This window comes from Panthera pardus, unplaced genomic scaffold, assembly GCF_024362965.1.
Source record: "Panthera pardus isolate Hobbes unplaced genomic scaffold, ASM2436296v1 HiC_scaffold_5, whole genome shotgun sequence".
Taxonomy (NCBI): Eukaryota; Metazoa; Chordata; class Mammalia; order Carnivora; family Felidae; genus Panthera; species Panthera pardus.
Window position 1 is genome coordinate 10,473,687 of NW_026526980.1, and position 26,525 is coordinate 10,500,211.

General features: G+C 48.0%; 1 protein-coding gene across 2 annotated transcripts in view; it reads right to left on the reverse strand.

Annotated features, from left to right (window-relative positions):
- Positions 1 to 375: 375 nt before the first annotated feature.
- The window catches only part of SYT17 (synaptotagmin 17), an 82,994-nt gene continuing 56,844 nt past the window's right edge, over positions 376 to 26,525 (reverse strand). For both annotated transcript variants that reach the window (XM_053894540.1, XM_053894539.1), the window contains exon 8: positions 376 to 1,762. In XM_053894540.1, the coding sequence (XP_053750515.1) occupies positions 1,566 to 1,762 (197 nt within the window). In that variant the 3' untranslated portion in view covers positions 376 to 1,565. The remainder of the gene's footprint in view (positions 1,763 to 26,525) is intronic.

Below are 26,525 nucleotides of genomic sequence, written 5' to 3' on the forward strand. Positions count from 1 at the left end.
GTTTATTTATTTATTTTGAGAAAGAGACGTAGACAGCGAGCAGGGGAGGGGCAGAGAGAGAGAGAGAGAGAGAGGGCACGGAGCCTGACACAGGGCTCACACCCATAAACCGTGAAATCCTGACCTGAGCCGAAACCAAGAGTCAGACATTTAACCAACTGAGCCACCCAGGCGCCCCAAGGAAGTCATTTAATAGAGAAGGAAAGTGCTCTTTTTTCCTCCTAAGAAACTTAACCTAGCCCTCCTGCCTTTTGTCCTTGACCTCCAGGCCATACCAGTGCTCTGAATTGCTGGGATGGTTTGTTACACAGCAGTAGTAACCAAAACACCCTCGCACGCTTTATGCCCCGTGTTCATGAAGAAAGAGAACTCAAATGCATGGCACAAATAAATAATCTTTAATTTCAATAAATAGCTCCCCATTATGCCAGACAATAGGCTGTGGGAAAGATACAGAAGCATCCAACGGGGAGAGTTCTAGCCTAACTACACTAACTCCTTAGCATGAGAAAAATGACTTTGGTTCACACACAAATACAGAGAGATCCTCGGAGTATGACAAGGAAGAAGTCATCTTGGATGGGGGTGCGGTGGCCATTTTAATCCGCGTAACTGTCCTTTGCAGGTCTTCTGTGTGTCACTGTTACCAGGATTCGGTCAAAGAAGGTTACTTTTGCTCTATCATATTCTATTTACTTGACATACGCACATGCTGTTACTGAAGGTGGGGTCTTGACAGACGGGAGGACACTGGGTGAAATTTCACAGGGAGAGGCAGAGAGAAGGGAGAGCTCAGGACAGAGGTGCTCACCAAGAGGACACACGGGGACACACACACACGTTCACCTGTGAGGGCACCCACATGAGAACATCCACACACGTACCCACAGGGGGTCCCCAGGAATAAGCTAACACAAGGACAAATTCAGTTAAGCCAGGGAAGTTTCTTACACTGGAATATTTTTTGTTGCCATTTGTTTTCTCCAAATAGTCTAATCTATCACGTCCACTAAAGAGAAGGCAAAGTACTTACACTTTGGGGGGAAGGTATCAGGTTGGAAGAACCCCAGGGATCAGCGGCCTGCTCAGAAATCACCCAGTCAGCGGGTGTGCATTTTGGACATGGGGGTCGGGCCTCCCACACAGTGGCCATGCTCTTGCAGAATTTCGTCTCAAAGGAGGCTGGCGCCCTTGAGGAGGCCCTTTCTCTGGCCTGAGGGTTGAAAGTGCATTTTGAGGCAGGGGTATCAACAGGAACAAACACTGCCAATGAGTCTCACGGCAGAGCCCAGTCAGCTTGTGACATATAGATGGGGTTTCCAGAAAGTTCTCAGGCCTTGCTCATTGAGGGCAGCCATTTTGTGTTCAGTAGTCAGCTTCCTCTCTGTTCTGAGAGGATTTAGGGTGTGTGTGTGTGTGTGTGTGTGTGTGTGTGTGTGTGTGTGTTGTGAGTGTATAAGTGTGGATGTAACAGGCATGTGACACATTTTTTTCCGTCTTAAATTTTCTTCCTTTTTTTTTTTTTTTTTTTTTTAAACAAACAAAAGCTGCTTTTCCCGCAGCCCTCAGGTCACCTCCAGCGAGGCAGGGGACACACGGTCACACTCAGCCCGGGACCTCAGGCTGTGCCACTGCTCCACGGCAGTGCGGTGAGTGTTGAGCATCCGTCGCCAGTGGTTGGACTCGGAGGGGCCCGAAGAATACTGGCCGATGACAATTCTTCCGATGAAGTCGTTGCTGCTCTTCATGTTGTGGCCGAACACTGGGGAGCCAGAGGGGCGGGGGTGGCAGGGGGGAGGTTGCGAGGAAGGAGAACGGAACAAGGGGGCAAGAACAAGACACAGGTCGTTAGTCTACACGGTCCTCAGCTGCAGACACGGGCTCCTGCTTTCGGGCACCGTCTGTTTCTCTTATCGGTGACAACTCCCCACGTCCCTCATCTCCTCTTCTCGTGGTCCCTTCACTCCCACGGCACCAGGTGGCCCTCACCACGCCAGGCATGTTCCCGCCGCTCAGCCTTTGTCGTGGCTCCACCAGACAGCCGCATACCCTCCAACGTGCAGCTTCAAACTTACGGCCGTCGCCCCACCCCACCGTCTGCAGAGCACTACGGGTGGGGACTTCTAGCGGGACAGTCAGCCGTCACTGGAGGCTGGCCGCGGAGTTAACCCGGGGCTTCTCATTCGTGGCATTGCTGACATTTGGGGTCGGGTAATTCTTTGTCATGGGGGCTGTCCTGTGCCCAGCAGGATGGTTAGCAGCGCCTCAGGCCTCTACACACTACATGCCAGGAGCCGTCACAACCCAACGTGTCTCCAGGTGGGGCCAATGTCCCCTGGGGGGCCAGTTCATGCTGGATGAACCACTGCGGGCCACGGGGCCAGACACCCTGGGCGATCATTTGGCAGCTCTAGGACCCTGGGACAAATGCAGACTGAGACTCGGTTTCTTCCTAGATGAGACAGGAACCTTTTCTTTTTTTTTTTGGTAAAGAATTTTTTAATGTTTATTTATTTATTTCGAAGGTGAGAAAGGGAGTGAGCAGGAGGGAGGGGCAGAGAGAGGGAGAAAGAGAATCCCAAGCAGGCTCTACTCTCTTAGCACAGAGCCCGACCTGGGGCTCAAACTCACGAAGTGTGAGATCTTGACCTGAGCCAAAATCACGAGTCAGACGCTTAACCACCTGGGCTGCCCAGGTGCCCCGCAACAGTAATCGTGATAGTACCTGACCTCACAAGTCACCGTGAGGTTTCAGTGAGATAATGTGTGGAATGCTCTCAGCACACAGTACCTAGATAAGCACTTGATGAATGTTATCCTGCTATTTTGATCCCAGATTTCTGTCTGTGGGCCTTTAAAAAAAATTTTTTTTTAATGTTTATTTATTTTTGAGATAGAGAGAGACACAGCATGAGTGGGAGAGGGGCAGAGAGACAGGGAATCCGAAGCAGGCTCCAGGCTCTGAGCTGTCAGCACAGAGCCAGACGTGGGGCTTGAACTCATCAACCACGAGCCCACTACCTGAGCCGAAGTTGCACGCTCAACTGACTGAGCCACCCAGGCGCCCCTGTCTGTGGACCTTTTATAAAAGAGATTTTATGTTTCCTCTGTTCCAGGCCATGAAGGCAAGTTTCCTGAGAGAAACGGCCATGGCAATGTCTTCTACCCCTTGTTGTAATGTGTGTCTCTTTGGAAGGCTTCCCTGTTAATTCTAATGCAAGCTTAATTTGTGTCTTTCAAGCCTAATGAGATAGTTAGCTTGATTTATCTTCTCGGCCAAGTTCCGCCTAATTCTTTATCTGCGTGTGGGTAGTCCGGGCATGCCATCTCGCTAACGGGAAAGCAGGCTGAGTCTGTGTTATAAATGAAGGACTGCAGAATGGGAAATATCACAGATTCACCCAGCATGAGCCGAGCAAAAGCGGGCTGGATCCCAGGAGGGATGCCGATTATCAAATAAACCAGCTAAAATATGCAGCCAAAAACAGAACTTGAATGCTAATGAGCCTCTGTTCTCCCCTGTGAGGTTCATACCAAGAATTCTAAATGATGAAAATTGGGGAGGGGGGGAATGGGAAGAAAAAAAGAAAAGTGGAAAAACAAAACCCCAAAACCCCATCCATTGTCTAAACACCAAAAAGGCCCAGGATGAACGAGGCTAGCCTGTACCAATCAGGTCTAGCACCACTCAAGTGTCCAGCACCTGTCAGTAACGTGGACGAAAATTGGACCACGTATATTTTTTGTAACTTGGTAAAGTGTTCAGTATGCGTGGGTAATCTTGTTTACGTGAAGATCCCTTACGGAAGGGAGAAATCAGGACTGGAATCTTTGTTTAATAAGACATTACTAAGGAGTTCTCTGATGCATTTATGTTTGTTTTTTTTTTTTTGAAAAGGTAACACTCAGGATTGTTTTGAACCATGCTTCGTGGGCAGTGTAAGGTTTGATCTCACCAAACAAAAACAAGTTACCAGAGTGTCCTTCTCTGTGGGCCTTGGTAAAGCAAGATAACTACCATGAGGCCACTCCAGGCATTCCTTGGGGGCAGAATGTTCTACCTTCCTCTGCCTCTCCAAAGCTCAAGAAGGAAAATGCAGATACACCCTAGTAAATGGAATGTAGGTTTTCCTTGGGAAACGGGTTTTAATAAAGAAAGGAAATCTCAAACACTCCCATGCACTGTTGGTGAAAGAGGAAGTTGGTTCAACTTTTGGGAGAGGTTCACAGTATCTACTCAAAATAAAAATGTTATAACTTGTGATCCAGCAGTTCTATTTCTAACAATTTATCTCATAGATTTATCTGCACAGACAGACAAAGATATACATACAAGGGTATATTCTGGATATTAGATATTGGATAATGTCTGGATATCAGAGCCTTTAAGCCAAATCTGGCCTAATACCTGTTTTTGTAAATAAAATTTTTATTTATTTTTTTGAGAGAGCGAGCATGTGCCAGTGCATGCAAGCAGGGGAGGGGCAGAGGGAGAGAGAGAATCTTAGGCAGGCTCCACACCCTGCAAGGAACCCGATGCAGGGCTTGATCTCATGACTGTGAGATCCTGACCTGCATGAAATCAAGAGTCAGACACTAAACCGACTGAGTCAGCAGGTGCCCCTGTAAATAAAGTTTTATCGGAACCCAGTCAAATCCATTTGTTTACATAATGTCTGTGGCTGCCATTACACTACAGTAGCAGAGCTGAGGACCTGCAAAAAAGATTGTGTGGCCCAGAAAGCTGAAAGTAGTTTGTCTCATGCCCTTTCTGGAAAAGTTTGCTGACTCTTGCTCTAGAGCATTGTAAGAATGGAAAATGGAGGGGCATCTGGGTGGCTCAGTCGGTTGAGCATCAGACTCTCGATTTCGGCCCAGGTTGGGATCCTAGGGTCGTGGGATCACGCCCCATGTTGGGCTCTGTGCTGAGCATGGAGCCTGCTTGGAATTCATTCATTCACTCACTCATTCATTCATTCATTCATTCATTCTCTCTCCCTCCCACCCCCCATCCCCTGCTCCCGCACTCTCTCTAAAATAAAATAAATAAATACATTTTAAAAAGAATGAAAAATGCAAATAATCAAAATGTCCATGAAGAAACATAGCTGAGGCTGTGGTCCTCTGTCTACCCCCTCGGCCCACCCTAGAGGCCACCCAAAGCCTCTGTGGGTCGTGTCCTACCTCAAGCACCCAGAGCCCTCTGCCTGGGCCATGCCAGTCTGTGCTAACTATGATTTCTGGTGGAATGCTTGGGCCACTCAACAGCAGGGGCTGGAGACTAGGGTCAGCCAGCCACTGGGATGTCTATGTGACTGATCCCCTAATCAGTATCCCAGACATCAAGGCTTGAGTGAAATTCTCTGGTTGACAACCCTCCAAGTGTGTTTCCACTTAACTGGGACAATTAAGTGCTGTCCTTACAACTCCACTGGGAGAGGGCGACTGGAAACCCTGGTCTGGTCTCTCCTGCACTCTGCCCTGTGTGCCTCTTTCCTTTGCTGACTTGAGTCTGTTTCCTTTTTCTGTAATAAACCATAACCGTGAGTATAATAGCTTTTCTAGGGCCACCTCAGTGGCTCAGTAGTCCAAGCATCCGACTTCGGCTCAGGTCATGATCTCATGAGTTCGAGCCCCACATCGGGCTCACTGCTGCCAGCACAGCCCGCTTCAGATCTTCTGTTTCCCTCCCTCTCTGCCCCTTCCCCGCTCACACTCTTTCTCTCTCAAAAATAAATAAACATAAAAAAATAATGGTAATAGCTTTTCTAAGTTGGTGAATGCTTCCAGCCAATCACTTCATGGTCTTAGGGACCTCCCAGGCTGCAGTTATCCACTTACCAAATGTCCCGATTGGCGTGCCTCCCTTTTCTGCCTCACTTCCTCACTTTCCTGTCAATACTTCCTGGGATCACCTCCTTAGTAGTTTACCTGAACCCAAGTCATTGTCTTCCGATCAGCTTTGGGAGGCATCCAGAGTAGGATTGGAGGAGACTAATTAAATCATTCCTGATGTAATAATGCCATGGAAACCAATGTCACTGTTAAAAATGAGATAGACCTATATATATATATGAGATGGAAAAATCTCCAAGGCATATTGCTAGGAGACAAAAGAAGATGCAAATAGTATACATAAACACACTCTTTTTTTGTTAAAAAAGTGTTAATATATAGAATAGAAAACAATCTGGAGGAATTTCACCAAACTGTTGAGAGTGGCTCTCTCTAGAGAGGGAAAACAGGGAACTTTTTGCCTTCTGTATTATATAAGTATGTACAGTTTGCACTTCTTCCAAGTACATATTGCTTTGGAAAGAAAACAAGAGAAAAACAAGTTGCCATTAGAGAATCCACATCTAAATCGCCAGAAGGGGAAGAAGACTAAAAGGAAGTCTAATATCCTACGCTCCTTATCCCACTTTGCAAAGTAACTTGGCTCCGTGAATCATTTGGCCCTCGAAAGGCAGGCGCTCCTCAGTGATTCAGCCTTTCTGACGGGGAAACAGTAGCTGCCGTGACCATCTGAGTTAACTGGCAGGCTTCAGCACTCGCACACCATTGGGTAAAGTTATGGCAATCTTAACAGTCTTTTAGAAATCGAACATTTAAAATGCAAATGACAGTAAGCCAGAGCGGAATAAAACTAATGACTTCGATTATAAAAAAGTGGCCTGGGAGAGTATCAAGATTTGCTACCACTGTAAATTCTAGGGAGCGTGTTGTTGGAGAAACGGGGACGTAAGACCAGATACACGTAGAATCCAGAAAGGGGCCCAGAGACAGTGGGCTGGATACCCCAACCCCTCCATTTTACAGATAAGGAAACCAAGTCACTGAGCTCGTTGTGACAAAACTTGAATATTTGCAGCAAATACCCCGTGAAGGGAGCCAGTTCTTCGTAACTAGATCCCTACTTTCTTCCTCTTTAGGAATAATCACAATTGGCAATGTTGTTGTAAGGCATCCCCAAATATTCCTACTGGTTGTTCTGGGGACTCATTCTACTACAGTCACTAGTATTAGTGGACGATGTACCCTAGTCATCTGAAAGCAACTTTCCAATGACCTGCACGGTGGTAGCACAAAGGCATCACAATAGTCAGAACAGATTCCAAGCCCGTGCGCCAAACCCATAGAGAGGGCTCCTCACATATTCTCTAAGAATCTACTTCCTCTTCGTGGATTTAGACATACTCCGAATAAGCTTGGTCATCTGATTTCCCGATGTGCAGTAATTTAAATTAATTTAGTGGATTGTGACTAGCAGACAGATACAAGAACTTTAAAAAGTACAGCAGAGGGGCACCTGGGTGGCTCAGTCAGTTAAGCGACCGCCCCTAGACACGGCCTCAGGTTGTGGTCTCGCAGTCGTGAGATTGAGCCCGGCATTGGGCTCTGCACTGAGCGTGGAACTTGCTTGGGATTCTCTCTCTGTGCTCTCTGCCCCTCCCCCACTCGCTCACACACACTCTGTCCCAAAATAAACAAATAAACATTTAAAAAAAAAAGTACAGGAGGGGCACCTGGGTGGCTCAGCCTTGGTTAAGAGCCTGGGTGGCTCTTGGTTTTGGATCAGGTCATGGTTTCGTGAGTTCGAGCTCTGCGCTGGGCTCTGCTTGGGATTCTTTTTCTCTCTCTCTCTGCCCCTTCCCCATTCACACTGTGTTTCTCAAATAAATACACAAACTTAAAAAAAAAGTTATAAAAAAAAAAGGTACAGGAGAAGGGGGCCACTTGGTAAAGGGGCAAACAACCCTGTACGCCTTCATCCAGCCAAGGGATATTCACTTTGTAACCATTTATTTTTACAGCTATGACTCCGAATCAGTCAGAAAGTTCAGTTTTCCAGTTAGCGGGTCAAAGAAAGTATGAAAAGTTTTCTATTAAGCACAGTTAAAATTTTAAAGCCTTTTTTAAAGTCAAAGGGGAGAGGGTCCAGTCAGTGGAAGATTTACTCACACAAAACCCCTTCAGTGCCCTTTTCCCCCATGGTTATAGAGTAGAGCCACCACCTTGCCCAGCAACATGCTGCCACCTGTCAGTCACACTGTGTTCTCTCCCTAGCCTTGACAAATCTCAAGCACCCTGATGCTTCTGTCTCTGGGGACGGTCCTCTGTGCAGACAGATGAGCCACCAAAGTCCAGTTCCATCCTCAGACAGGGCTTGGGTACACCTGGCACGTTCCACATCCTAGAATTTTAGGCTCAACTTATCTCTAAAGAATTATCAACAAATCTGTCTGCCTCTGTGGCACCACTCACCATGGCAATTCAGGCGAGGGAAAGAACTCTGGCAAAGCCAAAGCATGATGAGAGGCACCCACTGGGCTCAAGGACCAGGCTTCGAAGGAGCATGGAGAGTAACGCCCCTTTATTAAGCACCTACCATGTGCATGGTCCAGGGCTAAGCACATCATGTGGATTAACTTGTGAAATCTCCTATCACCCCTCTAGAGTGAGGCTTCTCACCCTTACCACTAGTGACATTTGGGACCAGATCTTTCTGTCTTGTGGGGCTGTTCTGAGCATTGTGGGATGCTCAGAAGCACCTCTGAGCACTGGATGCCATTAGCAAGCAGTCCCCTCCCCAGTTGTGACAACCCAAAGTTATCTCCAGACACTGTCACACATCCCCCAGCAGCAGCATCCAACCCTTCTCCATTGAGAACCACGGCTCTGAGGCAGTTGCTATCACTGGCCCACTTTACAGCTGGGGAGACTGAGGTGCAGGGAGGTGCAGGGAGATCGCCCACCGCCCCAGTCAAAATCTGGGTGCCCTGAGTGAGTCAGGAGCAAGCTAAGGCTTTCACATGTTGATATTTGCTGTGAAAATGAAGCTGTTCTACCCCCCCAAGAGCTAAACTCTTTGGGTTGTTAACTGAGTTTGCCAAGGCAGCCGGTCTGGAAGGGAAGCTGGATGACTTAGCGTGTGGGTGTCATAAACACTGCAAATTAAAAGGAAAAAAAAAAAATCTCAACAGCTCCCCATTTTGCATGTATGGTTCCCAAGGTGATACCCCATGTGCAGCCTCAAGGCTGACAGCACAGTGCAGGGGTGCTCTCAGGTCACGGTCAGAGCCCCACCTCGTCACAGACCCTGTAGTCCACCTGTTGGGTGCTGAGTTGAGCTGTTCCCCCACTTCTGAAAAAAAAAAAAATGCGTGAAGCCAGCAAAACCCATTCTGGGCTGTTTTCCAGTCCTCCCTAATTCCTCAGCACGGAGGGATCCCCAGACTTTGTCTAGATGTTCAAGAGTTACCTCAACCCTCAGAGAAGCCCCAAAGCAGTCACCCTGGCCCTGTTTCCTCCTGTCTCTCCTCCCCACTGGCCAGCTCTGATGCACCCCAACAAAGATGGTGCCCATTCTCTTGTCAACCTTTGCAAAACTTCCTCAAACTATAGCACTCCCTTTTGTTTCTTTTCCTCTCTGAATGTTTCAGATGTTTCTTCAAAACTAGGTAAATCATATCCCTTCCCTGGGCCTCAGTTTTCCCATTTTTACGACGGGTATGTCTATTAAGGTTTTAAGACCCTTTTCAACTGTAACATTCCTTTGGTTCTAAGAAGTTTCATCCATGACTTAAGGGTGAGGTTTCATTTTGTGATTCATAGCAGCTATTCAAACAGCACGTTCTTCTCCATGTTTTTCCTTCCGACAGTCACAAGGACAATTTAGATAACAATGTTATTGTAATTAAAAATCAGCAATACCAAATCCTGAGTCCTGTAGCTAGGCACTGAGAAAAGTAGTTTATATACATTTTTTGACTCAATCCCCACCACAATCCTATCAGAGAAGGTACTGTTTATATCCCCATTTTGCAGACAGAGAATTAGAGGCTCAGAGGGGTTAGGAGGTTGAGCACCCAAGGTCACAGAGCCTGCCTGTGGCAAAAAGGACGGACATTCAGAGCTCAGCATCACTTCTTCTCTTAGAAGGAAAAGTCTCACCCATTCCCCCTTCCACGGACCCTGATATATGACAACAAGATTGGGAGTAGAAATATTTTGCATGTGAATGTGTTTGTAGGGGAGTTAGGCCCTCCAGCTGGTGTGTGAGGAGCCATGTCGGAGACCTTCCCATCATCTCTCTGGGCTTCAGCAGGTCTGCCTCCAGCATCTGAATGGCTACTTCTTTAGGGAGGCAGCAGACAAGGAAGTTGTCTTATGTCTACCGACTATCGATTCGAAAAACAGTGCATATGGTGTGTCAGCCCCCGTTCTATGGATTCGTGATGACACTAAATGATTTCATCCCCGCAACTCTATTTACAAGGTGAATACTATTATTGTCTCCTCGGGCCCACACACTACCGTCATGGCCTGCTTTCCTGAGGATGCGCTAGAGAGAGCCCTGAGCGTGCGGTGGGCATGTTACCTTGACTCCTTGGACTTGCCTTCAGACCTCTCACCCCACTGAAAGCGCGAGGCCCAGGGGCACCTGGGTGGCTCAGTCGGTTGAGCATCCGACTTCGGCTCCCGAGTCTTGCAGTTCGTGAGTTTGAGCCCCGTGTCGGGCTCTGTGCTGACAGCTTAGAGCCTGGAGCTGGCTTTGGATTCTGTGTCTCCCCCCACTTTCTCTGCCCCTCCCCCACTCATGCTCTGTTTTTCTCTCTCTCAAAAAGAAATAAACATTAAAAAAAATTAAAAAAAAAAGCGCAAGGCCCAGGGTGGAATTCCCTTTTGGCCAGGTCTACAGGATATATACAAGCTTAACGAGTTGTTCAATTCCTTTCATGCAGTGATTCTCAGCTGGGCCTGTTCTGTTCCCCAAATTTGGCAAAGTTAGGAGACATCTGGACTGTCACAACCAGAGGGGGAATACAGCTCAACACCCTACTGTACTCAGGACAGCCTCACAACAAAGGATCATCTGGCCCCAAACGCCCGCAAGCACTGAGAATGAGCAACCCTGCCTTAAGGGAAAAGCATGTGGCCTGGGGTTTCCCTTCATTAATCCGCAAACCTGGGAGTGGAGGAAGAGGCTCTGAGAACTGTCACTGTGGCCTTGGAATTAGGTCTTTTCCACCTTCCTCAAGACATAGGACTCAAGACTGAAATCCCCTTTGAAATTCCTTTGGACCACGGCTGGTCCACTTTTTCACTCCTCTGTGCGGAAACTGAGCCATGTGGAGCCTGCATTTATAAAGATGGCATATGGGTGGAAGAATCACTTTCAGTTCTGCGTGTGAATCACACCGTCTAGGAGGAAGCATTTAAAGGTGTGACTATAATATAATGTGCTTGTTTTTTACACGAACAACCACAATGTATGTATCTGAAAGAGGATCATCTTTGTACACTTGTTTCTGAGCTGCTGGCATCCCTCTGGGGGAAATGTTCGCTACAAACTGGCTTCAGAGCTATTTGCAAAACACCTGCTGAACTTCCAAGGGGGTAATTAATCGAATCTTCCCCTCCCAGTCTTCAGAAATAATTGAGAAACAATTGAGAAAATAAAGGAGAAATATGGCAGACATGTGAGTCGCTTGGAAGGCTTTGAAAAAGCCTAGTGCCCAGAAACTCAGTCCAAGAGATTCTGTTGATTGGTTTAGGGTCAGGGGCTAGATTCCAGGGTTTTTCAAATGCTCCCCTGGCGATTCTCATGGGGCCGGGTTAGATACACTGTGTTAGATGCAGAACAAAACAGTGGTTGGATTGGTAGTTCAGCTGGACCGTGGGAGGAGGCCTGGCCCTATTAGTTGTTCTGGAATTAAACTTCTCTGACCAAAACCAGTGGAGGCCTTGGCCCTGCAGGGCCAAGCCTGAACAGCAGGTGCCCTGAAGGAGCTACAGAGAATCCCACCCCTCCCCGCCCATGGTAGGCAGGTAGGTCCCAGCGAGAGGAGGGCTGGGACCCACCTTAATCCCATCCAGCAGAAGGCTGTGGACCTCCAGAGGAAAACTGTTCCCAGTCAGGTAAGTCAACTCTTCCCTGGGAGGAGTGGATACAAAATAACAGAGAATAAATCAAATAATAAGATGAATGAAAGAGAGCCCAGAGGTGTTACATCAGGGGAAGGGTAGGCAGACTTTTTCCATAAAGAGCCAGACAGTAAATATTTTAGGCTTCAAGGGCCAACTGTAGTCTCTGTTGCAACTACCCCACCATTGCAGCAGAAAGCAGCCACAGGGGCGCCTGGGTGGCTCAGCTGGTTACGTGTCCAACTCTTGATTTTGGCTCAGGTCACGGTCTCACAGTTCATGAGATCGGGCCCCACGCTGGACCCTGGGCTGCCAGCACAGAGCCTGCTTAGGATTCTCTCTCTTCCTCTCTCTGCCCCTCCCCTACTCTCTCTCTCTCTCTCTCTCTGTAAACAAACATTAAAAGAAAGGAGTCACAGACAATATGTAAATGAATGCACACGAAGTGACATAATAAAACATACATATTTGGTCTCTGCCGCCACTTCCTGACACAGAGCTCCTAAAACCCTTGTAATTTCCAAGTGAAACGGATGATAGGAGCATCTTTGATTATAATATTTGGTCTTAGTCCCTGGTTCACGACACAAGAGCTTCTAAGACCCATGGAATCTTCAACTGGTGAGTGTCTTCTTGTATACTAATGATATGGCTGAGGTCTCCAGATGGTTTCAGGATGGGATCTAGCTGCCAGAAAGCCCAAGGCATGATTAGAAGGTTGGACCTTTCAGCCCATCCCAACCGCCCAACGTCTGGAGAGAGGAAAGGGGCAGAAGACTCACTTAATCACCAATGGCCAGTGATTTCTTCATAAGTCACGCCTGTGTAACGATTTTCTGTATGTCAAGCTTCAGCAAAAAGTCAACTTTAAACAACAAATGAATGGGAACTAAAGTTTGCCACTGGTCTCGAAAGGCATGGAAACAACATGAATTGAGAGATACACAGAGAGATGGTTAGACGTGTGACAAAGCAAACAGCAAAATAGTCATTGTAAAATCTAGGTGATGGGGATACAGGTGTTGACTGAATAATTCTTCCAATATTTTCTTAAAGGGTCTCAATAAAATGTTGAGACAGTAAAAGACAAACACACAAACTCAACCGTTTTACTTTCATAGCCGTTAACTTGCTTCTTTCTGCCCCAGAAATCTGTTTCCGGGTCTGTGCGGCTACTCCGTTCACAGGCTGGTCACAGGAGGGAAGAAGGCCACAGTCCCCGGAGAGAGGCCGAGGAGCTCCCGGTGGGTCCCGCCAGGTTATCCCAGTGACCACAACAACCAGACCACACATGGCCAGAAACACCATCCTGGGCCTGAACAGAAGGGTCCAGCACCCTGATGTGCTGTCTAATCACAACAGCAAATGAAAGATTCAAGTCTACTTTTGACCCATGAGCACGCTGGATCCTGTTCAAGGCGCATCCCTGCCTTAAATGCCTTTCCCCTTCCACAGGAAAAGCTCATGACAGATGTTCCATGCCACGAGACTCCCAAGAAATGCAAATTAAAATCACGTCCACATATTTTATTAAAAAAAAAAAACACTGGGGCGCCTGGGTGGCTCAGTCGGTTAAGCGGCCGACTTCAGCTCAGGTCATGATCTCTCGGTCCGTGAGTTCGAGCCCCGCGTCAGGCTCTGGGCCGATGGCTCAGAGCCTGGAGCCTGCTTCAGATTCTGTGTCTTCCTCTCTCTCTGACCCTCCCCTGCTCATGCTCTGTCTCTCCCTGTCTCAAAAATAAATAAAACGTTAAAAAAAAAATTAAAAAAAAAAAAAAAAAACACTTATGGGGCTCCTGGGTGGCTCAGTCAGTTAAGCGTCCGACTCTTAGTTTCAGCTCAGGTCACGATCTCCCGGTTCATGAGTTTGAGTCCCATGTCTGGCTCTGCACTGACAGTAGACAGCCTGCTTGGGATTGTCTCTCTCTCCCTCTCTCTCTGCCCCTCCCTCGATTGTGCTCTCTCTCTCTCTCAAAACAAATCAATAAACTTAAAAAATAAAGAAGTCATTAAAAATAAAAAAATAAATAAGATAAAATTAAAAATTAAAAAAAAATTCTCTTCGGTTTTATTTACTAAAGTATTATTTTCACAGAATAAAATCCATTTTAAGAACACAATTGGATGTATACTGATTATTGTATACGAACACGTAACTACCACTATAATCAAGATACATAGTTCTCTCTCTCCAACAAAGTTCCTTCTTTTCCCTTTCCCTTCCATCCTTTTCCCTGACCCAAGTGGGCTAAGTTTTGCTTACGCCAGAATTTCATAAAAATGGAATCACACAGTATATAGTCATTTGCATTATACCATAATGTTTTTGAGATTCATCCATGTGTATGTGTATTAGTATCTTTTTCTTTTTTATTGCTGGGTAGTAGTCTAATGTATGATGTATCATAATTGGTTTATCCATCCACAAGTTGATGGACATTTGGGTTGTTTCCAGGTTTTTGGCTGTTAACAAATAATGCCATTAAGAACATCTGTGTGCATGACTTTTTGTGGACGAATGTTTTCATTTCTCTTCCACTCCTAGTGGAATGCTGGTCTGTATGGTAAATGTGTATTTAACTTCAGAAGGCCATGCATACTGTTTTCCAAAGTGGTTACAGCGTCTTGCATTCCCACCGGAAATGCAGTAAAGTTCTAGTTGCCCCACATCCTCGCCAACCCTTGGTATTTTCAGCCCTTATTTTTAAATTAAAAAAAAAAAATTATTTATTTTTGGGACAGCGTAAGTGGGGGAGGGAAAGAGAGGAGGACAGAGGATCCAAAGCAGGCTCTGTGCTGACAGGCTGACAGCAGTGAGCCTGACGTGGGGCTCAAACCCACGAACTGCGAGATCATGACCTGAGCAGAAGACGGAGGGACACTCAACCTACTGAGCCACCCAGGCGCCCCGGTATTTTCGGCGTTAGCTGTGCTAGTGGAGGCGCAGTGGATCTTACGGTGGTTTTACTTTGCATTTCTGATGACTAAGGAGGTAGAGCATCTTTTCTGGTGCTGCTTTCCCGTTCCTGTGTCTTCTTGCAAAGGGCGTCTGTTCAAACCTTGGCCCGCTTTTTACTGAATTGTGGACTGTTGTCTCGTTACTGAGCTACTAGAATTCTTTATGTATTCTGGATACAGGTTCTTTATTGGTTATGTTTTGCAAAAAATTCCTCTTTTTTTAAATTTATTTTTGAGAGAGAGAGGAGACAGAGCGAGTGGGGAAGGGGCAGAGAGAGAGGCAGACACAGAATCCGAAGCAGGCTCCAGGCTCAGAACTGTCAGCACAGAGCCCGACGCGGGGCTCGAACCCACAAACCGCGAGATCATGACCTGAGCTGAAGCTGGATGCTGTACGGACTGAGCCACCCAGGCGCCCCCAAAAAATTCCTCGAGGTGTGCCTTGCTCTTTTGTTTTCTTAACTCTTTCAAAGAGCAAAAGTTTTAAACCTTGATTAAGTCCATGTATCCCTTTTTCACACAGTTCACTTCAAAATAAAATAATTGCACACCCTGGGTTCTGGAAGCCAGCAACCAGTGTGGAATTGCTTTGCCGAGGGCAACTAAGAAATGAAAAATTAATCTGAGGCAGATCGGGGTGGGGGGGGCGGGGAGGGTGGTGCTGATTGCCTGTGATTATTTTTCTGTACTTTTCCATATATTTGAATTATTACATAATATATATTAAAAATCAAAATGCTTTTTAAAGGTAAAAAAAAAAAATCACCTCGTAGCTGTTCAGCACTTCAGAATCTTCAAAACTTGTTTATTTCAGCCTTACAAGAATCCTTTTTTGGGCGGCCAGGAGTTGGGGCCTCCCTGGGCCACAAAGGTGCAAAAATATTTGCCAAAACCATCTGTTTCGTTTGCAAGGAGACAGAAAAGAATAAAACTGTGCCACTTTTTTTTTTGGGGGGGGGGGGTTGCAGATTTTGACACTAGCTATCAAAACAGACAAACATCTATGCTTCGACCAAGCAATCCCATGGCTGGGTTTTAGTTCATGGTATATTTGGACACATCAGCAGAGACGCGTTGAGGATGCCAACCCCAATGATTCTTCTAACTGCAAAAAAAAACCTGGCATTAGTCCCAATGGTACCAACAGGGGACTAATTAAATAACTTCTCCAACTCCTGGACTTAATGAAATATCACGTGGTTGGTACAAATAATTAGGGGAATCTGTGCTCCGTGTCAGCCATGCTGGTCTGCCTGCTATCTCTCCCATGTAAAGGCTTCTACACTTGCTATCCTTTTTGGCTGCAATGCTCTTCCCACACTCACTCACATCCACGTGGCACATCTCCGATCTCCTCTCTGATTGCCTTCACATCCTGGCTCAAATGTCCCCTTCTCCATGAGGCCTTCCCCGGCTACCTTGGAAAAACTTGCAATCCTCACTCCAAAACTCACTATTCTCTTTCCTTCCTTCTGTTCCTCCTTAGCACCGAACATCATCTCTACATGGCATCATATGCATTTGTTTTGTTTGCTACTTGTCTTCCCATGTTCAAGTAGCCATCTAATGAAACTGGGACTTTTTTTTAACATATATTTATTTATTTTGAGAGAGAGAGAGAGAGAGAGAGCAGGGGAGGGGCACAGAGAGAGAGGGAGAGAGAGAGAATCACAAGCAGGCTTGGAATTGTCAGCATGGAGCGTGATCCGGGGCTCGAACTCACAAACTGTGAGATCATGACCTGAGCTGAAATCAAGAGTCAGACGCTTAACCGACTGAGCATCCCCCAGGTGCCCCAAAACCAGGATTTTTGTCTAATTTGTTCACTAATGTATCCACGGCGCCTGGCTCTCCTATATATAAGTACGCTAATATGAAAAAATGCCCAAGAACCATTATGTGAAAAGAGCAAGTTGCAGAAAAGCATATATATTTTGGATACTCACAATAGCAGGTGGACACACACACACACACACACACTCATGTACATCTGCCAGATATATAGGCACATACATGTGCACATACACATAAATGCATATATTCCTAGAAAGAAGACTTGTTAGGAGTAACCACCTTTAAGCAGGGAGAATTTTTACTTTTTATTCTACTCTCTCCTAATGGTTGTATTATATACACATACATGTGTGTATAAATATATATCCTTTATAATTACAATACTGAAAAGCCATCAGAACTCCTCTTCCCTTGTGAACCCTGCACATCACCACATGCAAGTGACACGTACCCATAAACCACAAGGTGGGGAGGAGCAGAGACCGGATTTAAAAATACCCTGCTCCTCTTCCTGAGAGGGCCCCCCACCCCCTCGCCCGCAGAGCCAGGCTGCACTCCATCTGTCCAGGTCATACCACCTGGGAAGGCGGCTTGTTTGCAGAGCATGCTTCTGTCTGCCCACATTTTTATGGGTGGAAGCAAGGAAGCCATTTGAAAAATCTGCACAGATGAGCACACATTCACCCAAGAGTTTCTACCCCTGAATTCTTCACACTCAGGCAGCCAAAGAAAAACCACTAAGAATGAAGAGAGCTTAAAATGCCATAAGGAGAAGAAACATGTCTCTAACAGGCACCTAACTGGAACAGACTGGCTCTGAGCCGGCACCCGCCTGCCCTTCACAGAGGTCACCACCTCACCCCGCAAACTCCAAGACCAGCAGATCCACCGCTCTGGTTCGGGGGTGTCTCCACCTCAGCACTATCGTGGGGGGCTGTCAGTGCATTGTGGGATGCGAGCAGCATCCCCGAGCCCTACCCACCAGATGCCAGTGGCACCCCTGGAGTTGCGACAACCAGAAACACCTCCAGACCCTGCCAAATGTCTGCTGGGAGACAACATCAGCCCAGCTGAGAACCAGTGGTCAACTCCTTTCGTACGTCAGCAGGTGTCCAGGGCTTGCCAGCCAAAAGGTATCTGGCGAATTCACTACAGTAACTGCTCTCGTTGGGCTGAATTCCCTGAGCCTGGGGTTCGGTGAGGTGGGATCCCCCCAACACTGACACTTATGGGGAGCTCAGAGGCAGCAGGTGCTCGGGGAGGCAGGGGAGCAAGCTTGTTCAGGGCCCAGGTTGGCTTTTATTTGCCCACTTGGGCCCTTTTGGCAGAGATGGCCGTGAGGTCACCAAAGCCTTTTCTTCCTGGACGAGCAGCAGGACTGTTATCTCAGCCTCCCCCTCGCGGGGAGCTGGAGCCAACGGAGTCTGAATGGAAGTGAAAGTGATATTTGTAACTTCCAGGCTTGGCCTATTAAAACTTCCCACACAATCCTCAACACTTTCTCTTTCCCAACCACCAGCTAGAGGTGAAACCCTCCACGGCCTGAGGAGACGGCAGAGCCACAAAACGGAAGGGGCCTGGGTCGCTGAATCCTTGCACAGAAGGCTACTCATGAAAGAGCCCACAAACACCAGTGTGCAAGCAAGAAAGAAGCTTCTACCGTGCTAAGCCCCACACAGCGTGGCTGGTCTACTACAGCAGCCTTCCCCTCCCTTAGTTCATACAGTGACTTTAAGCAAATCATCCGAGCTCTTCCTCCTCTATAAAATGGGGATAACAGTAGTACCTCCCTCGTCTGGTTGTTGTGAGGGCCAACTCAGATAGTCCTTGGGGCGGTGCCTGGAATCCACTAAGCCTTAATGAAGGTTGCCTCTTATTAAGAGTGGGAAGAGGGGCGCCTGGGTGGCTCAGTCGGTTAAGCGGTCAACTTCGGCTCAGGTCATGACCTCGCGGTCCGTGAGTTCGAGCCCCGCGTCGGGCTCTGTGCTGACAGCTCAGAGCCTGGAGCCTGTTTCAGATTCTGTGTCTCCCTCTCTCTCTGCCCCTCCCCCGTTCATGCTCTGTCTCAAAAACAAATAAACGTTAAAACAAATTAAAAAAAAAAAAAAAAGAGTGGGAAGAGAGCTACCACTGAGTTCCTGCCCTTCCCATTATCCCCTCTGTGACTTCTCTTGTGAGGCACCCTCAATAACCTGGGAAAGAATGATTTGCCCCAGTCCTCAAATGCCTCAGGAATACCCTGGGCTTTACAGAAGCTTCTTGTAGTAAGGCTGGGGACCCTCATTTGATCACAGAGTTGTCCATGCCCGCCTGAAGTGTCCTGACCCCTCCTGACCCAACACACCACTGAGAGGGCCAAGATGACCCTGAACCAGGATGGAAGAGGATCCCAGCCACGAATCATCCATAGGCTGCCTCTCTTCTGCTTCTCCAGCCCTGATAAAATTAGGCAGAATAGAATCTAAAAGCAGACACGTAATGAGAAGTTTGGTGCCCAGCCAGCGGACACCTTCCTGGGCCTGTGTAACTCAGGATCACAAAGAAAGCAGCCGTGAGGTAAGCCGCAAAGACCCTCCCTCCCCCGGCCGGAGTGGGGCACCAGCGCCTAAAGACAGAGGGAAGGCCTACCCCTTGTGCCCGCTCTGCTCATTCTTCACCCACCTGTTGGCGGGTGAAGAATGCCCTTGCCTAAGGCTGTCTCCAGAAACGATTGCCATTATAAGCCAACTACATCCTGCTTTCCTGTGGGGGCTGGGGGTTAGGCAGAAACCTAGGGGAGCAGCTTTCATGTCAGCTTACACACATGGAAAGAGAAAATTACACCCACTGAGCATCTGTTATGTGCTAAGTATCCCTACACGCACATCATCTCACTCCTTCGGGAAGGCAGAAGCCACATCTGTCACGTTCGCCAGTTTTCTCAGTGCCTAACAGTCTCAGGGGGGCGGTTTGTGAGATCAGGCCCCGCACTGGGCTCTGCACTGGCGGCACAAAGCCTCGTTGGGATTCTCTCTCTCCTTCTCTCTCTGCCCTTCCCCTGTTCTCGCTCTCTCAAAATAAATAAACTTAAATAAAAGAGAAAGAAATACTTGTCATCTAAGCTTAACAAGTAAGCTTAAGCTACTTTTGCTCTGACCTCTCGTGTAACTCACTCCCCTCATTAACTATGCTCTGGCCACTTTCACCTTCTTGCTCATTCTTGCCTCAGGGCCTTTGCACTTGCCATTTCTTCTGCCTAGACTGTTCTCCCTGATCTTTGCATAGCCAGCCCTTTCTAAGCTTATATTACCCAGTTTAAAGTGATGCTCCAGCCCCTGTCACCATACTCTGTAATTATTTAGGTGTTTCTTTGTCTCACTCCAGCTAGCATACCAGTCTCATGAAAGGATTAATTATTTCTGCCTCTCTGCTATTTCTCCGGCAACTAGCACAGCACCTCAATATAGTAGGGGCTTGATAAATATTTGAGGCTGTGTAACTCAGTGACCGAGAGTCCAGATTCTGGACCCAGAAGACCTTGCGCACAGTACTTCCCCAATCAGTGCCTCAGTTCCTCCTTCATAACATAATTGCAATTCCTATGTCACAGTGCCATGAAGATTAAATGAGTTAATTCACGTGAAGCACTCAGAGCAGTGCTGGGCACACAGGAAGTGCCATGAATGTGTTTGCTATCATTGCTAAAGACGGAATGAGCTACCTCGAGGTAGACCTATGTTTTTGTATTTTCATTTTATTTATTTTATTTTATTTTATTTTAGGCGCAAGCGAGCAAGGGGCAGAGAGAGGGGGAGAGAGAAGTGGGGCTCACCCAATGTGAGGCTCGAGCTCACCCAATGTGGGACTCAAACTCATGAACTGTGATATAGTGACCTGAGCTGAAGTCAGGCGCTTAACTGAGCCACCCAGATGCCCCCTCCAGGTAGATCTTATTTAAATCTGACAGGTGGAAAATGGAGGTTCAACATGAAAAGGTCCTACTTGAGATGATTCAGTTACCACGCTCTTTGGATCTGGTTCTCTGACTTCTAAGCCAAAGCTTGATCCACAAGGTCTCCCCGAGATGCAGGCAGATAAGGGACACTCAGCCTGTGCCCCAAAGTCCCTAGTGTTTTAAAGGTTAAGCCTTCTCCCGCACGAGCAGCTCTGGGTTGGTGCAGTCAAGACAAAGAATGGACAGAAGGACTCTCCGGAAAGGATATTCATGGTGTCTGGTTTATTCCACCAGCAAGCCTTCGTCTTACAGCCACCAGGTGCTGGCCTTGGCTGCTGAGCCCGGCGGCTTCTCGCCAGCACTGAAGCACAAGGCAAGGCTGAATCTGGCCTTCACTGGCTCTCCTTTCCCACTTCTTGCTGAGGTTCTGCAGGGACACGTGTGGTTGAATAAATCCCCAGCCCCCTGATGCTTTCCCCCATGGAGATTTGCCTGGAATGAGGTTCCCTCCAAAGGCACCAAACACATTAAACAACCATGCAAATGGAGTAAAAATCCCCAGGAGCCCTGGCAGCTGGCCTGGTCTTTAAAGGCTGCCACCAGAACCCAAAATGAATGTTTAAGATCCAGCCAAGTTTTACCACCTGGGTGGATGGACTCTGGCAGCCTCAAGGAGCTCTCCGGAGGAGAAGTGAGGTGGGAGTGCTCTGCCAGGAGAGCCAGGCATCTGCTTCCATCTGCTGACTGCCTATGCTCACATCCAGGCTCAATGTCACATCCACCGAGCCCTCACTAAGGGCCAACTGCTGTGCTAATAACATTACGTACATCATTTCCTTTTGTCCCTATGGCACTCTAAGAGTTGGGAGACTGAAATCTACAGACAAGGAAATGTTCATTCAGAGGAGTTAAGGAGCTTGCCAAGATAGAGGAGTGTCCTTTACATCTACACCATGAGCACTTTCTGTTGACTCTGCCTCCTACCTTAGATCTCACTGTTACTTTTTTGAACCCCCTTTTGCCACCTCCGTGGTCCAAGCCACCATCACCTGTCCCTTTGACCAGCACTGTAGCCTTCCAGAAGGTCTCTTGGCTCCCCCTCTTGCCTTCTGACAACACCATCCTCCATTCAACAGCTGGAGTGATAGTTTATTAATTCTTTTAAATGTTCATTTATTACTTAGAGAGAGTGCACACAAGGGAGGGGCAGAGAGAGAGGGAGACAGAATATCAACCAGGCTCTGCCATCAACACAGATGTGGGGCTTGAATCCACAAACAACTGTGATCATGACCTGAGCTGGAATCAAGAGTCGGAAGCTTAACTGACTGGGCCACCCAGGCGCCCCTGGACTGATACTTTAAAACATGATCATAGCACTTCCCTGGCCAAATACCCTCCAAGGGCTTCTCAAGGCACTTAGGAAAAAAAAGTGAGCTTCTCATCCTACAGCCTCTACTTGACCTGCCCTGTGGTACTTTTTCCAAACTCACACTGCCTTCTGTGCCCTGGACATAATGGGGTAAGCTGGGAGAACAGGTGAAGTGTCTTCCTACTATTCAAAGCGTGGTCTTCAGGCCAGCATCGGTGTTACGTGGAGCTTATTAGAAACACAGAGGCTCAGGTCTCTCTCAGACTTACTGACTCAGGATCTGCATTTTAACAAGATCGCCAGGAGATTCACACGGTCATCAAAGTGTACTTGGTTAAGAGTGAGGAAGACTTGGGAACCAAACAACTTGGGTTGGAAGCCTGGCCCAACCATTCACCAGCTGGATGACCTCGTGGCCCAAGTGACCAGTTATTTCCTACGTAGTAAGGAATTCATTGTGTCCACAGAGTGATCTGGTCTATGTCCTTGGCTCCTGGGAGGTGATCTCCGGGCTTCTGGAATATCCTGCAGGGGCTGTGTTTGCCTCAGGGCCCCGGGCACTGGACAATGTGATTTATGGGGAGAGCTTTGGGTCTCCTGGAGGAACTGATGATGAGAGGTATTAGCTGGACCTCTGGGAGGTGCTGGAGGCTGAAGTTCACCTGTCAGAGAGTGCAAGATGGAGCTCCAGTACAAGTTCTGGACACCAAAGGCTCGGTGAACTCCCCTAATCGGTAACATTCTATGCACAGTGCACACCTAGTGACCAGGAAGAGGCAGCGCCATCCAGGACTCCTTGCGGAGAAAATGACCGGAGGCTCCGCATCTGGACCCCTTCTGGACTCTGCCCTGTGTGTCTCCTTCCTGGGCCGATTTTCATTTGTGTCCTTCTGCCACCATGAGACTGTAGTCTTAAGTAGCACTTTCTGGAGTCCTGTGAGTCATTCTTGTGCATCATTGAAACTGCCCGGTCACAGGGACCCTGACTTTCTACCCGGCTGGTCTGAAGTGAGAACAGGGCAGTCTTGTGGGGACCATTCTCGCAGACTTTGCAGTTGGCTCGACTCACTGCAATCCCTTTCTCTGAGCTTCAGTTTCCCCAATGAATAATGGCCACCTTATAAGTTTATTGAAAGACCAAATGAGACAATGAACTCACAGGGGTTTCACGATAAATATAATGTCCCCACTGTTCAGTCAAGGCAACTGAGCCTCACCAAGGCAAAGCCACTTGCCCACAGTCATGGTCTGAGGCCAGGGCTGGCTGAATTCAACCACAGCGCGATACTGCCTCCTCGTGACTTGCTAATGCTTTCTGGGATGGGAAGGACAGTCATGGGGCCCCTGAGCTAGTGGTCCAGCAACCTGGTAAGGAACTCATGGGACGTCTGGGGGGTAAGTCCCCCACTCCCATCCTGATGGTCGCCACCATACTTCTCTCTTTTCCCCTTCTGTTCCTCTTTCCCTCTAATCGTTTTACTCTGCTGATCACAGTACATCATTTCTCTTGATCTGTCTGTAAGTTCACTCTTTCCTCCATCATCTCCATTCTGCCTTTGCGCCCATCCAGTGAATATCTGATTTGTCATTCTACTTTGCCGTGCAAAAATTTCCACTTGGTTCTTTTTTCTGTTTCTCTACTAACCTGCTACATTCTCTACTATACCATTCTTTCCAAGAGGATTCAGGCTTACTTCTTGGAGCATGGTTGTAAGAACTTCTCTAAAGTCTCTGTGTGATCATTCCAATATCTGGGTCATCTTGCAGTGGGTGCCTGCTGATTATATTTCCTCTGACAATTTGCCAGACTTTGCTGGTTCTTTGTGAACCAGGTCATTCTGGAGTGTATCCTGGACATTTTGAATATTATATCATGAGACTCTAGGTCTTGTTTAAATCCTTCTAAGTAGGGGCGCCTGGGTGGCTCAATTGATTAAGCGTCCAACTTCAGCTCAGGTCATGATCTCGTGGTTTGTGAGTTTAAGCCCTGCATCAGGCTCTGCAGCCTGCATCCAATCTTCTGTCTCCCTCTCTCTCTGCCCCTACCCTGCTCCCACTCTCTTTCTCTCTCAAAAATAAAAATAATAAAAAATTATTTTAAAATACATAAATAAATAAATAAATCCTTCTAAATATATTGGTTTTTCAGTTGCATCAGGCAACTGACTAGGTTAGGTTCAGACCACATGTTCTAACCCGCCTTCTATATGCTGTTTTTCCAATGTCAGTTAGTTTTCAAGGTCTTTTCAGTGTTATTCCTATCTGTCCCCAAGGGGCCAGCTCCAGACCCGGGTGGTAGTCTACACTTTGTAGTTCGGTTCTCAACGTCTCCCATGTACTGCTTAGGGTCATATCCACTCACGAGCAGCTCGGGGTGAGCCCAGGAGTTCATATGTAAGTTCATGGGCTTCCTTCTGGGGCTGCCTTCCTCTACTGCAATCTTCCCCACACTCTGGCCCACAGGGGCCCACTTTCATTACCCTCTGTCCAGAAAGCGGAGGCTTTGGTCTCCACGTTCGGCCGCTCGCTTCCTGTGACCGGATCTGGGTCTTGGCTGGAGCCAAGCGCCTACCACCGGGTCCTCCCACACACTGCCAACCCCAGGGCACTTCAGGGAGCACAAGCCGGTCTGGTTCTATGGCTGAGTTGGCACAGCTTTCGTGTCAATCCCTGGCTCGTGGACACTGTACCAGCTGGCAGCTTTGGGGTGATGATGATTAGGTGAGGGAGCTAGGCTAGGGAGACAGCCACAGGCAGCCGGGCCAAGCCGTTAACCTTAAAAGTGCCAGCATTTCAACTCTTACACACTGGAATTATTCAAATGACAGGCATGATTTTCCAAGGGGCTATTTCTGGGGTGGACAAGGCCACATGCTGATTTGCCTTTACTTCCCATCATAGGAATAATTTGCTACATTTTACACAAGAGAAAGTCCAGACTCAGAGGGGTGGAGTCCTCTGCTTGAAGTCACACAGCTGGCTAACAGTGGGGCCAAGATTCAAGTCCAAGTCTGTATAACTCCAGAGTCCGTCTGCTCCTCTATGGCAACATCCGTCATCATCACCGTCACCATCACATTGGTGTTCACGGAGCACGAACTGTGTACAAGGCACCGTGTAAAGCTTTTTATATGATGTACTGAGGTTGGAAGGGTGTAAGAGGAGGAAACTGAGGTTCGGGAAAGGGACGTCCCTGACCCAAGGTCACATGCACTTGCTACATGGTAAGGGTGTCATGTGAACCAAGCCATATGTCACCCCGATCCATACTCTGAATGGCTGTGCACCCGTTTCTCTAGGAGGCAGAGCTACGCCTGGTGCCCAGTCAGTTGGGCAGGGAGAGGAGACAGAGGCTGTGGGGAGGCTGGAGAGGAGGCGTGGCAGAGGTGGGCTGAGGCCAGATGCTGGGGAACATCTGTGGCCCCGAACAAGCCCACAGCATCTCTCCATCTCGAGGGAGTTTCTGGCTCTCGCAGAAAGGCTCTGCCCCTCTCAGACTGGCCTCCTCTCCTCTCCTCGGCTGGAAGCCCTCGGCTTCTCCAATGTCCTGCTTCCCAAACCCCAACACTTTTTCCAGCGGGTCCTCCACTGCCCGATCAGCCCTGAAGTTTTTCCCAGGCGCGAAGGTAGCAGCATCACTCCAGACCTTCTATCTCACCCTCCACCACGCGACCCCGCCCACCTCATCATACCAGCAGATTCAATGAACCAATTTGATGCTAGAGCCTCAGAAAGCCAAGCAATTATGGAAGCAGACCAGGTGCCTTGGAACTCACTCTTGAAGAGAGGCCTGGGAGGCCTCCAAGCAGACAGTGGGGTGAGGAGGGAGGCAGAACAGTGTGGGCGAATGCTGCTAACCCAGGCTGTGCAAGAGAATCACCTGGGGGGGGCGCCTGGGTGGCTCAGTCGGTTAACCGTCCGACTTCGCTCAGGTCACGATCTCGCGGTACGCGGGTTCGAGCCCCGCGTCAGGCTCTGGGCTGATGGCTCAGAGCCTGGAGCCTGCTTCAGATGCTGTGTTTCCCTCTCTCTCTGCCCCTCCCCCGTTCATGCTGTGTCTCTCTCTCTCTCTGAAAAATAAACGTTAAAAAAAATTAAAAAAAAAAAAAGAGAATCACCTGGGGAACCGTGAAACACATACCCCCTTCTCCTTCCCCAAACACAGATGCTCTGGCTCATACAGTTGCTCTGGCCTGGGGCCTGGGCCTCAGGATTTTTTAAAGTCCCAACATAATATATGTAATTTTTTTTTTCAAAAAAAATTTTTTACATTTATTTATTTTTGAGAAACAGAGTGAGACAAAGTGTGACTGGGGGAGGGGCAGAGAGAGAAGGAGACACAGAATCTGAAGCAGGCTCCAGGCTCTGAGCAAGCGGTCAGCACAGAGCCTGATGTGGGACTCGAACCCACGAACCATGAGGTCATGACCTGAGCCAAAATCGGATGCTCAACCGACTGAGCCACCCAGGCGCCCCAATATATGTATTTTTTAAGTGTTTATTTTATTTTTGAGAGAGAGATAGAGCACCAGCAGCGGA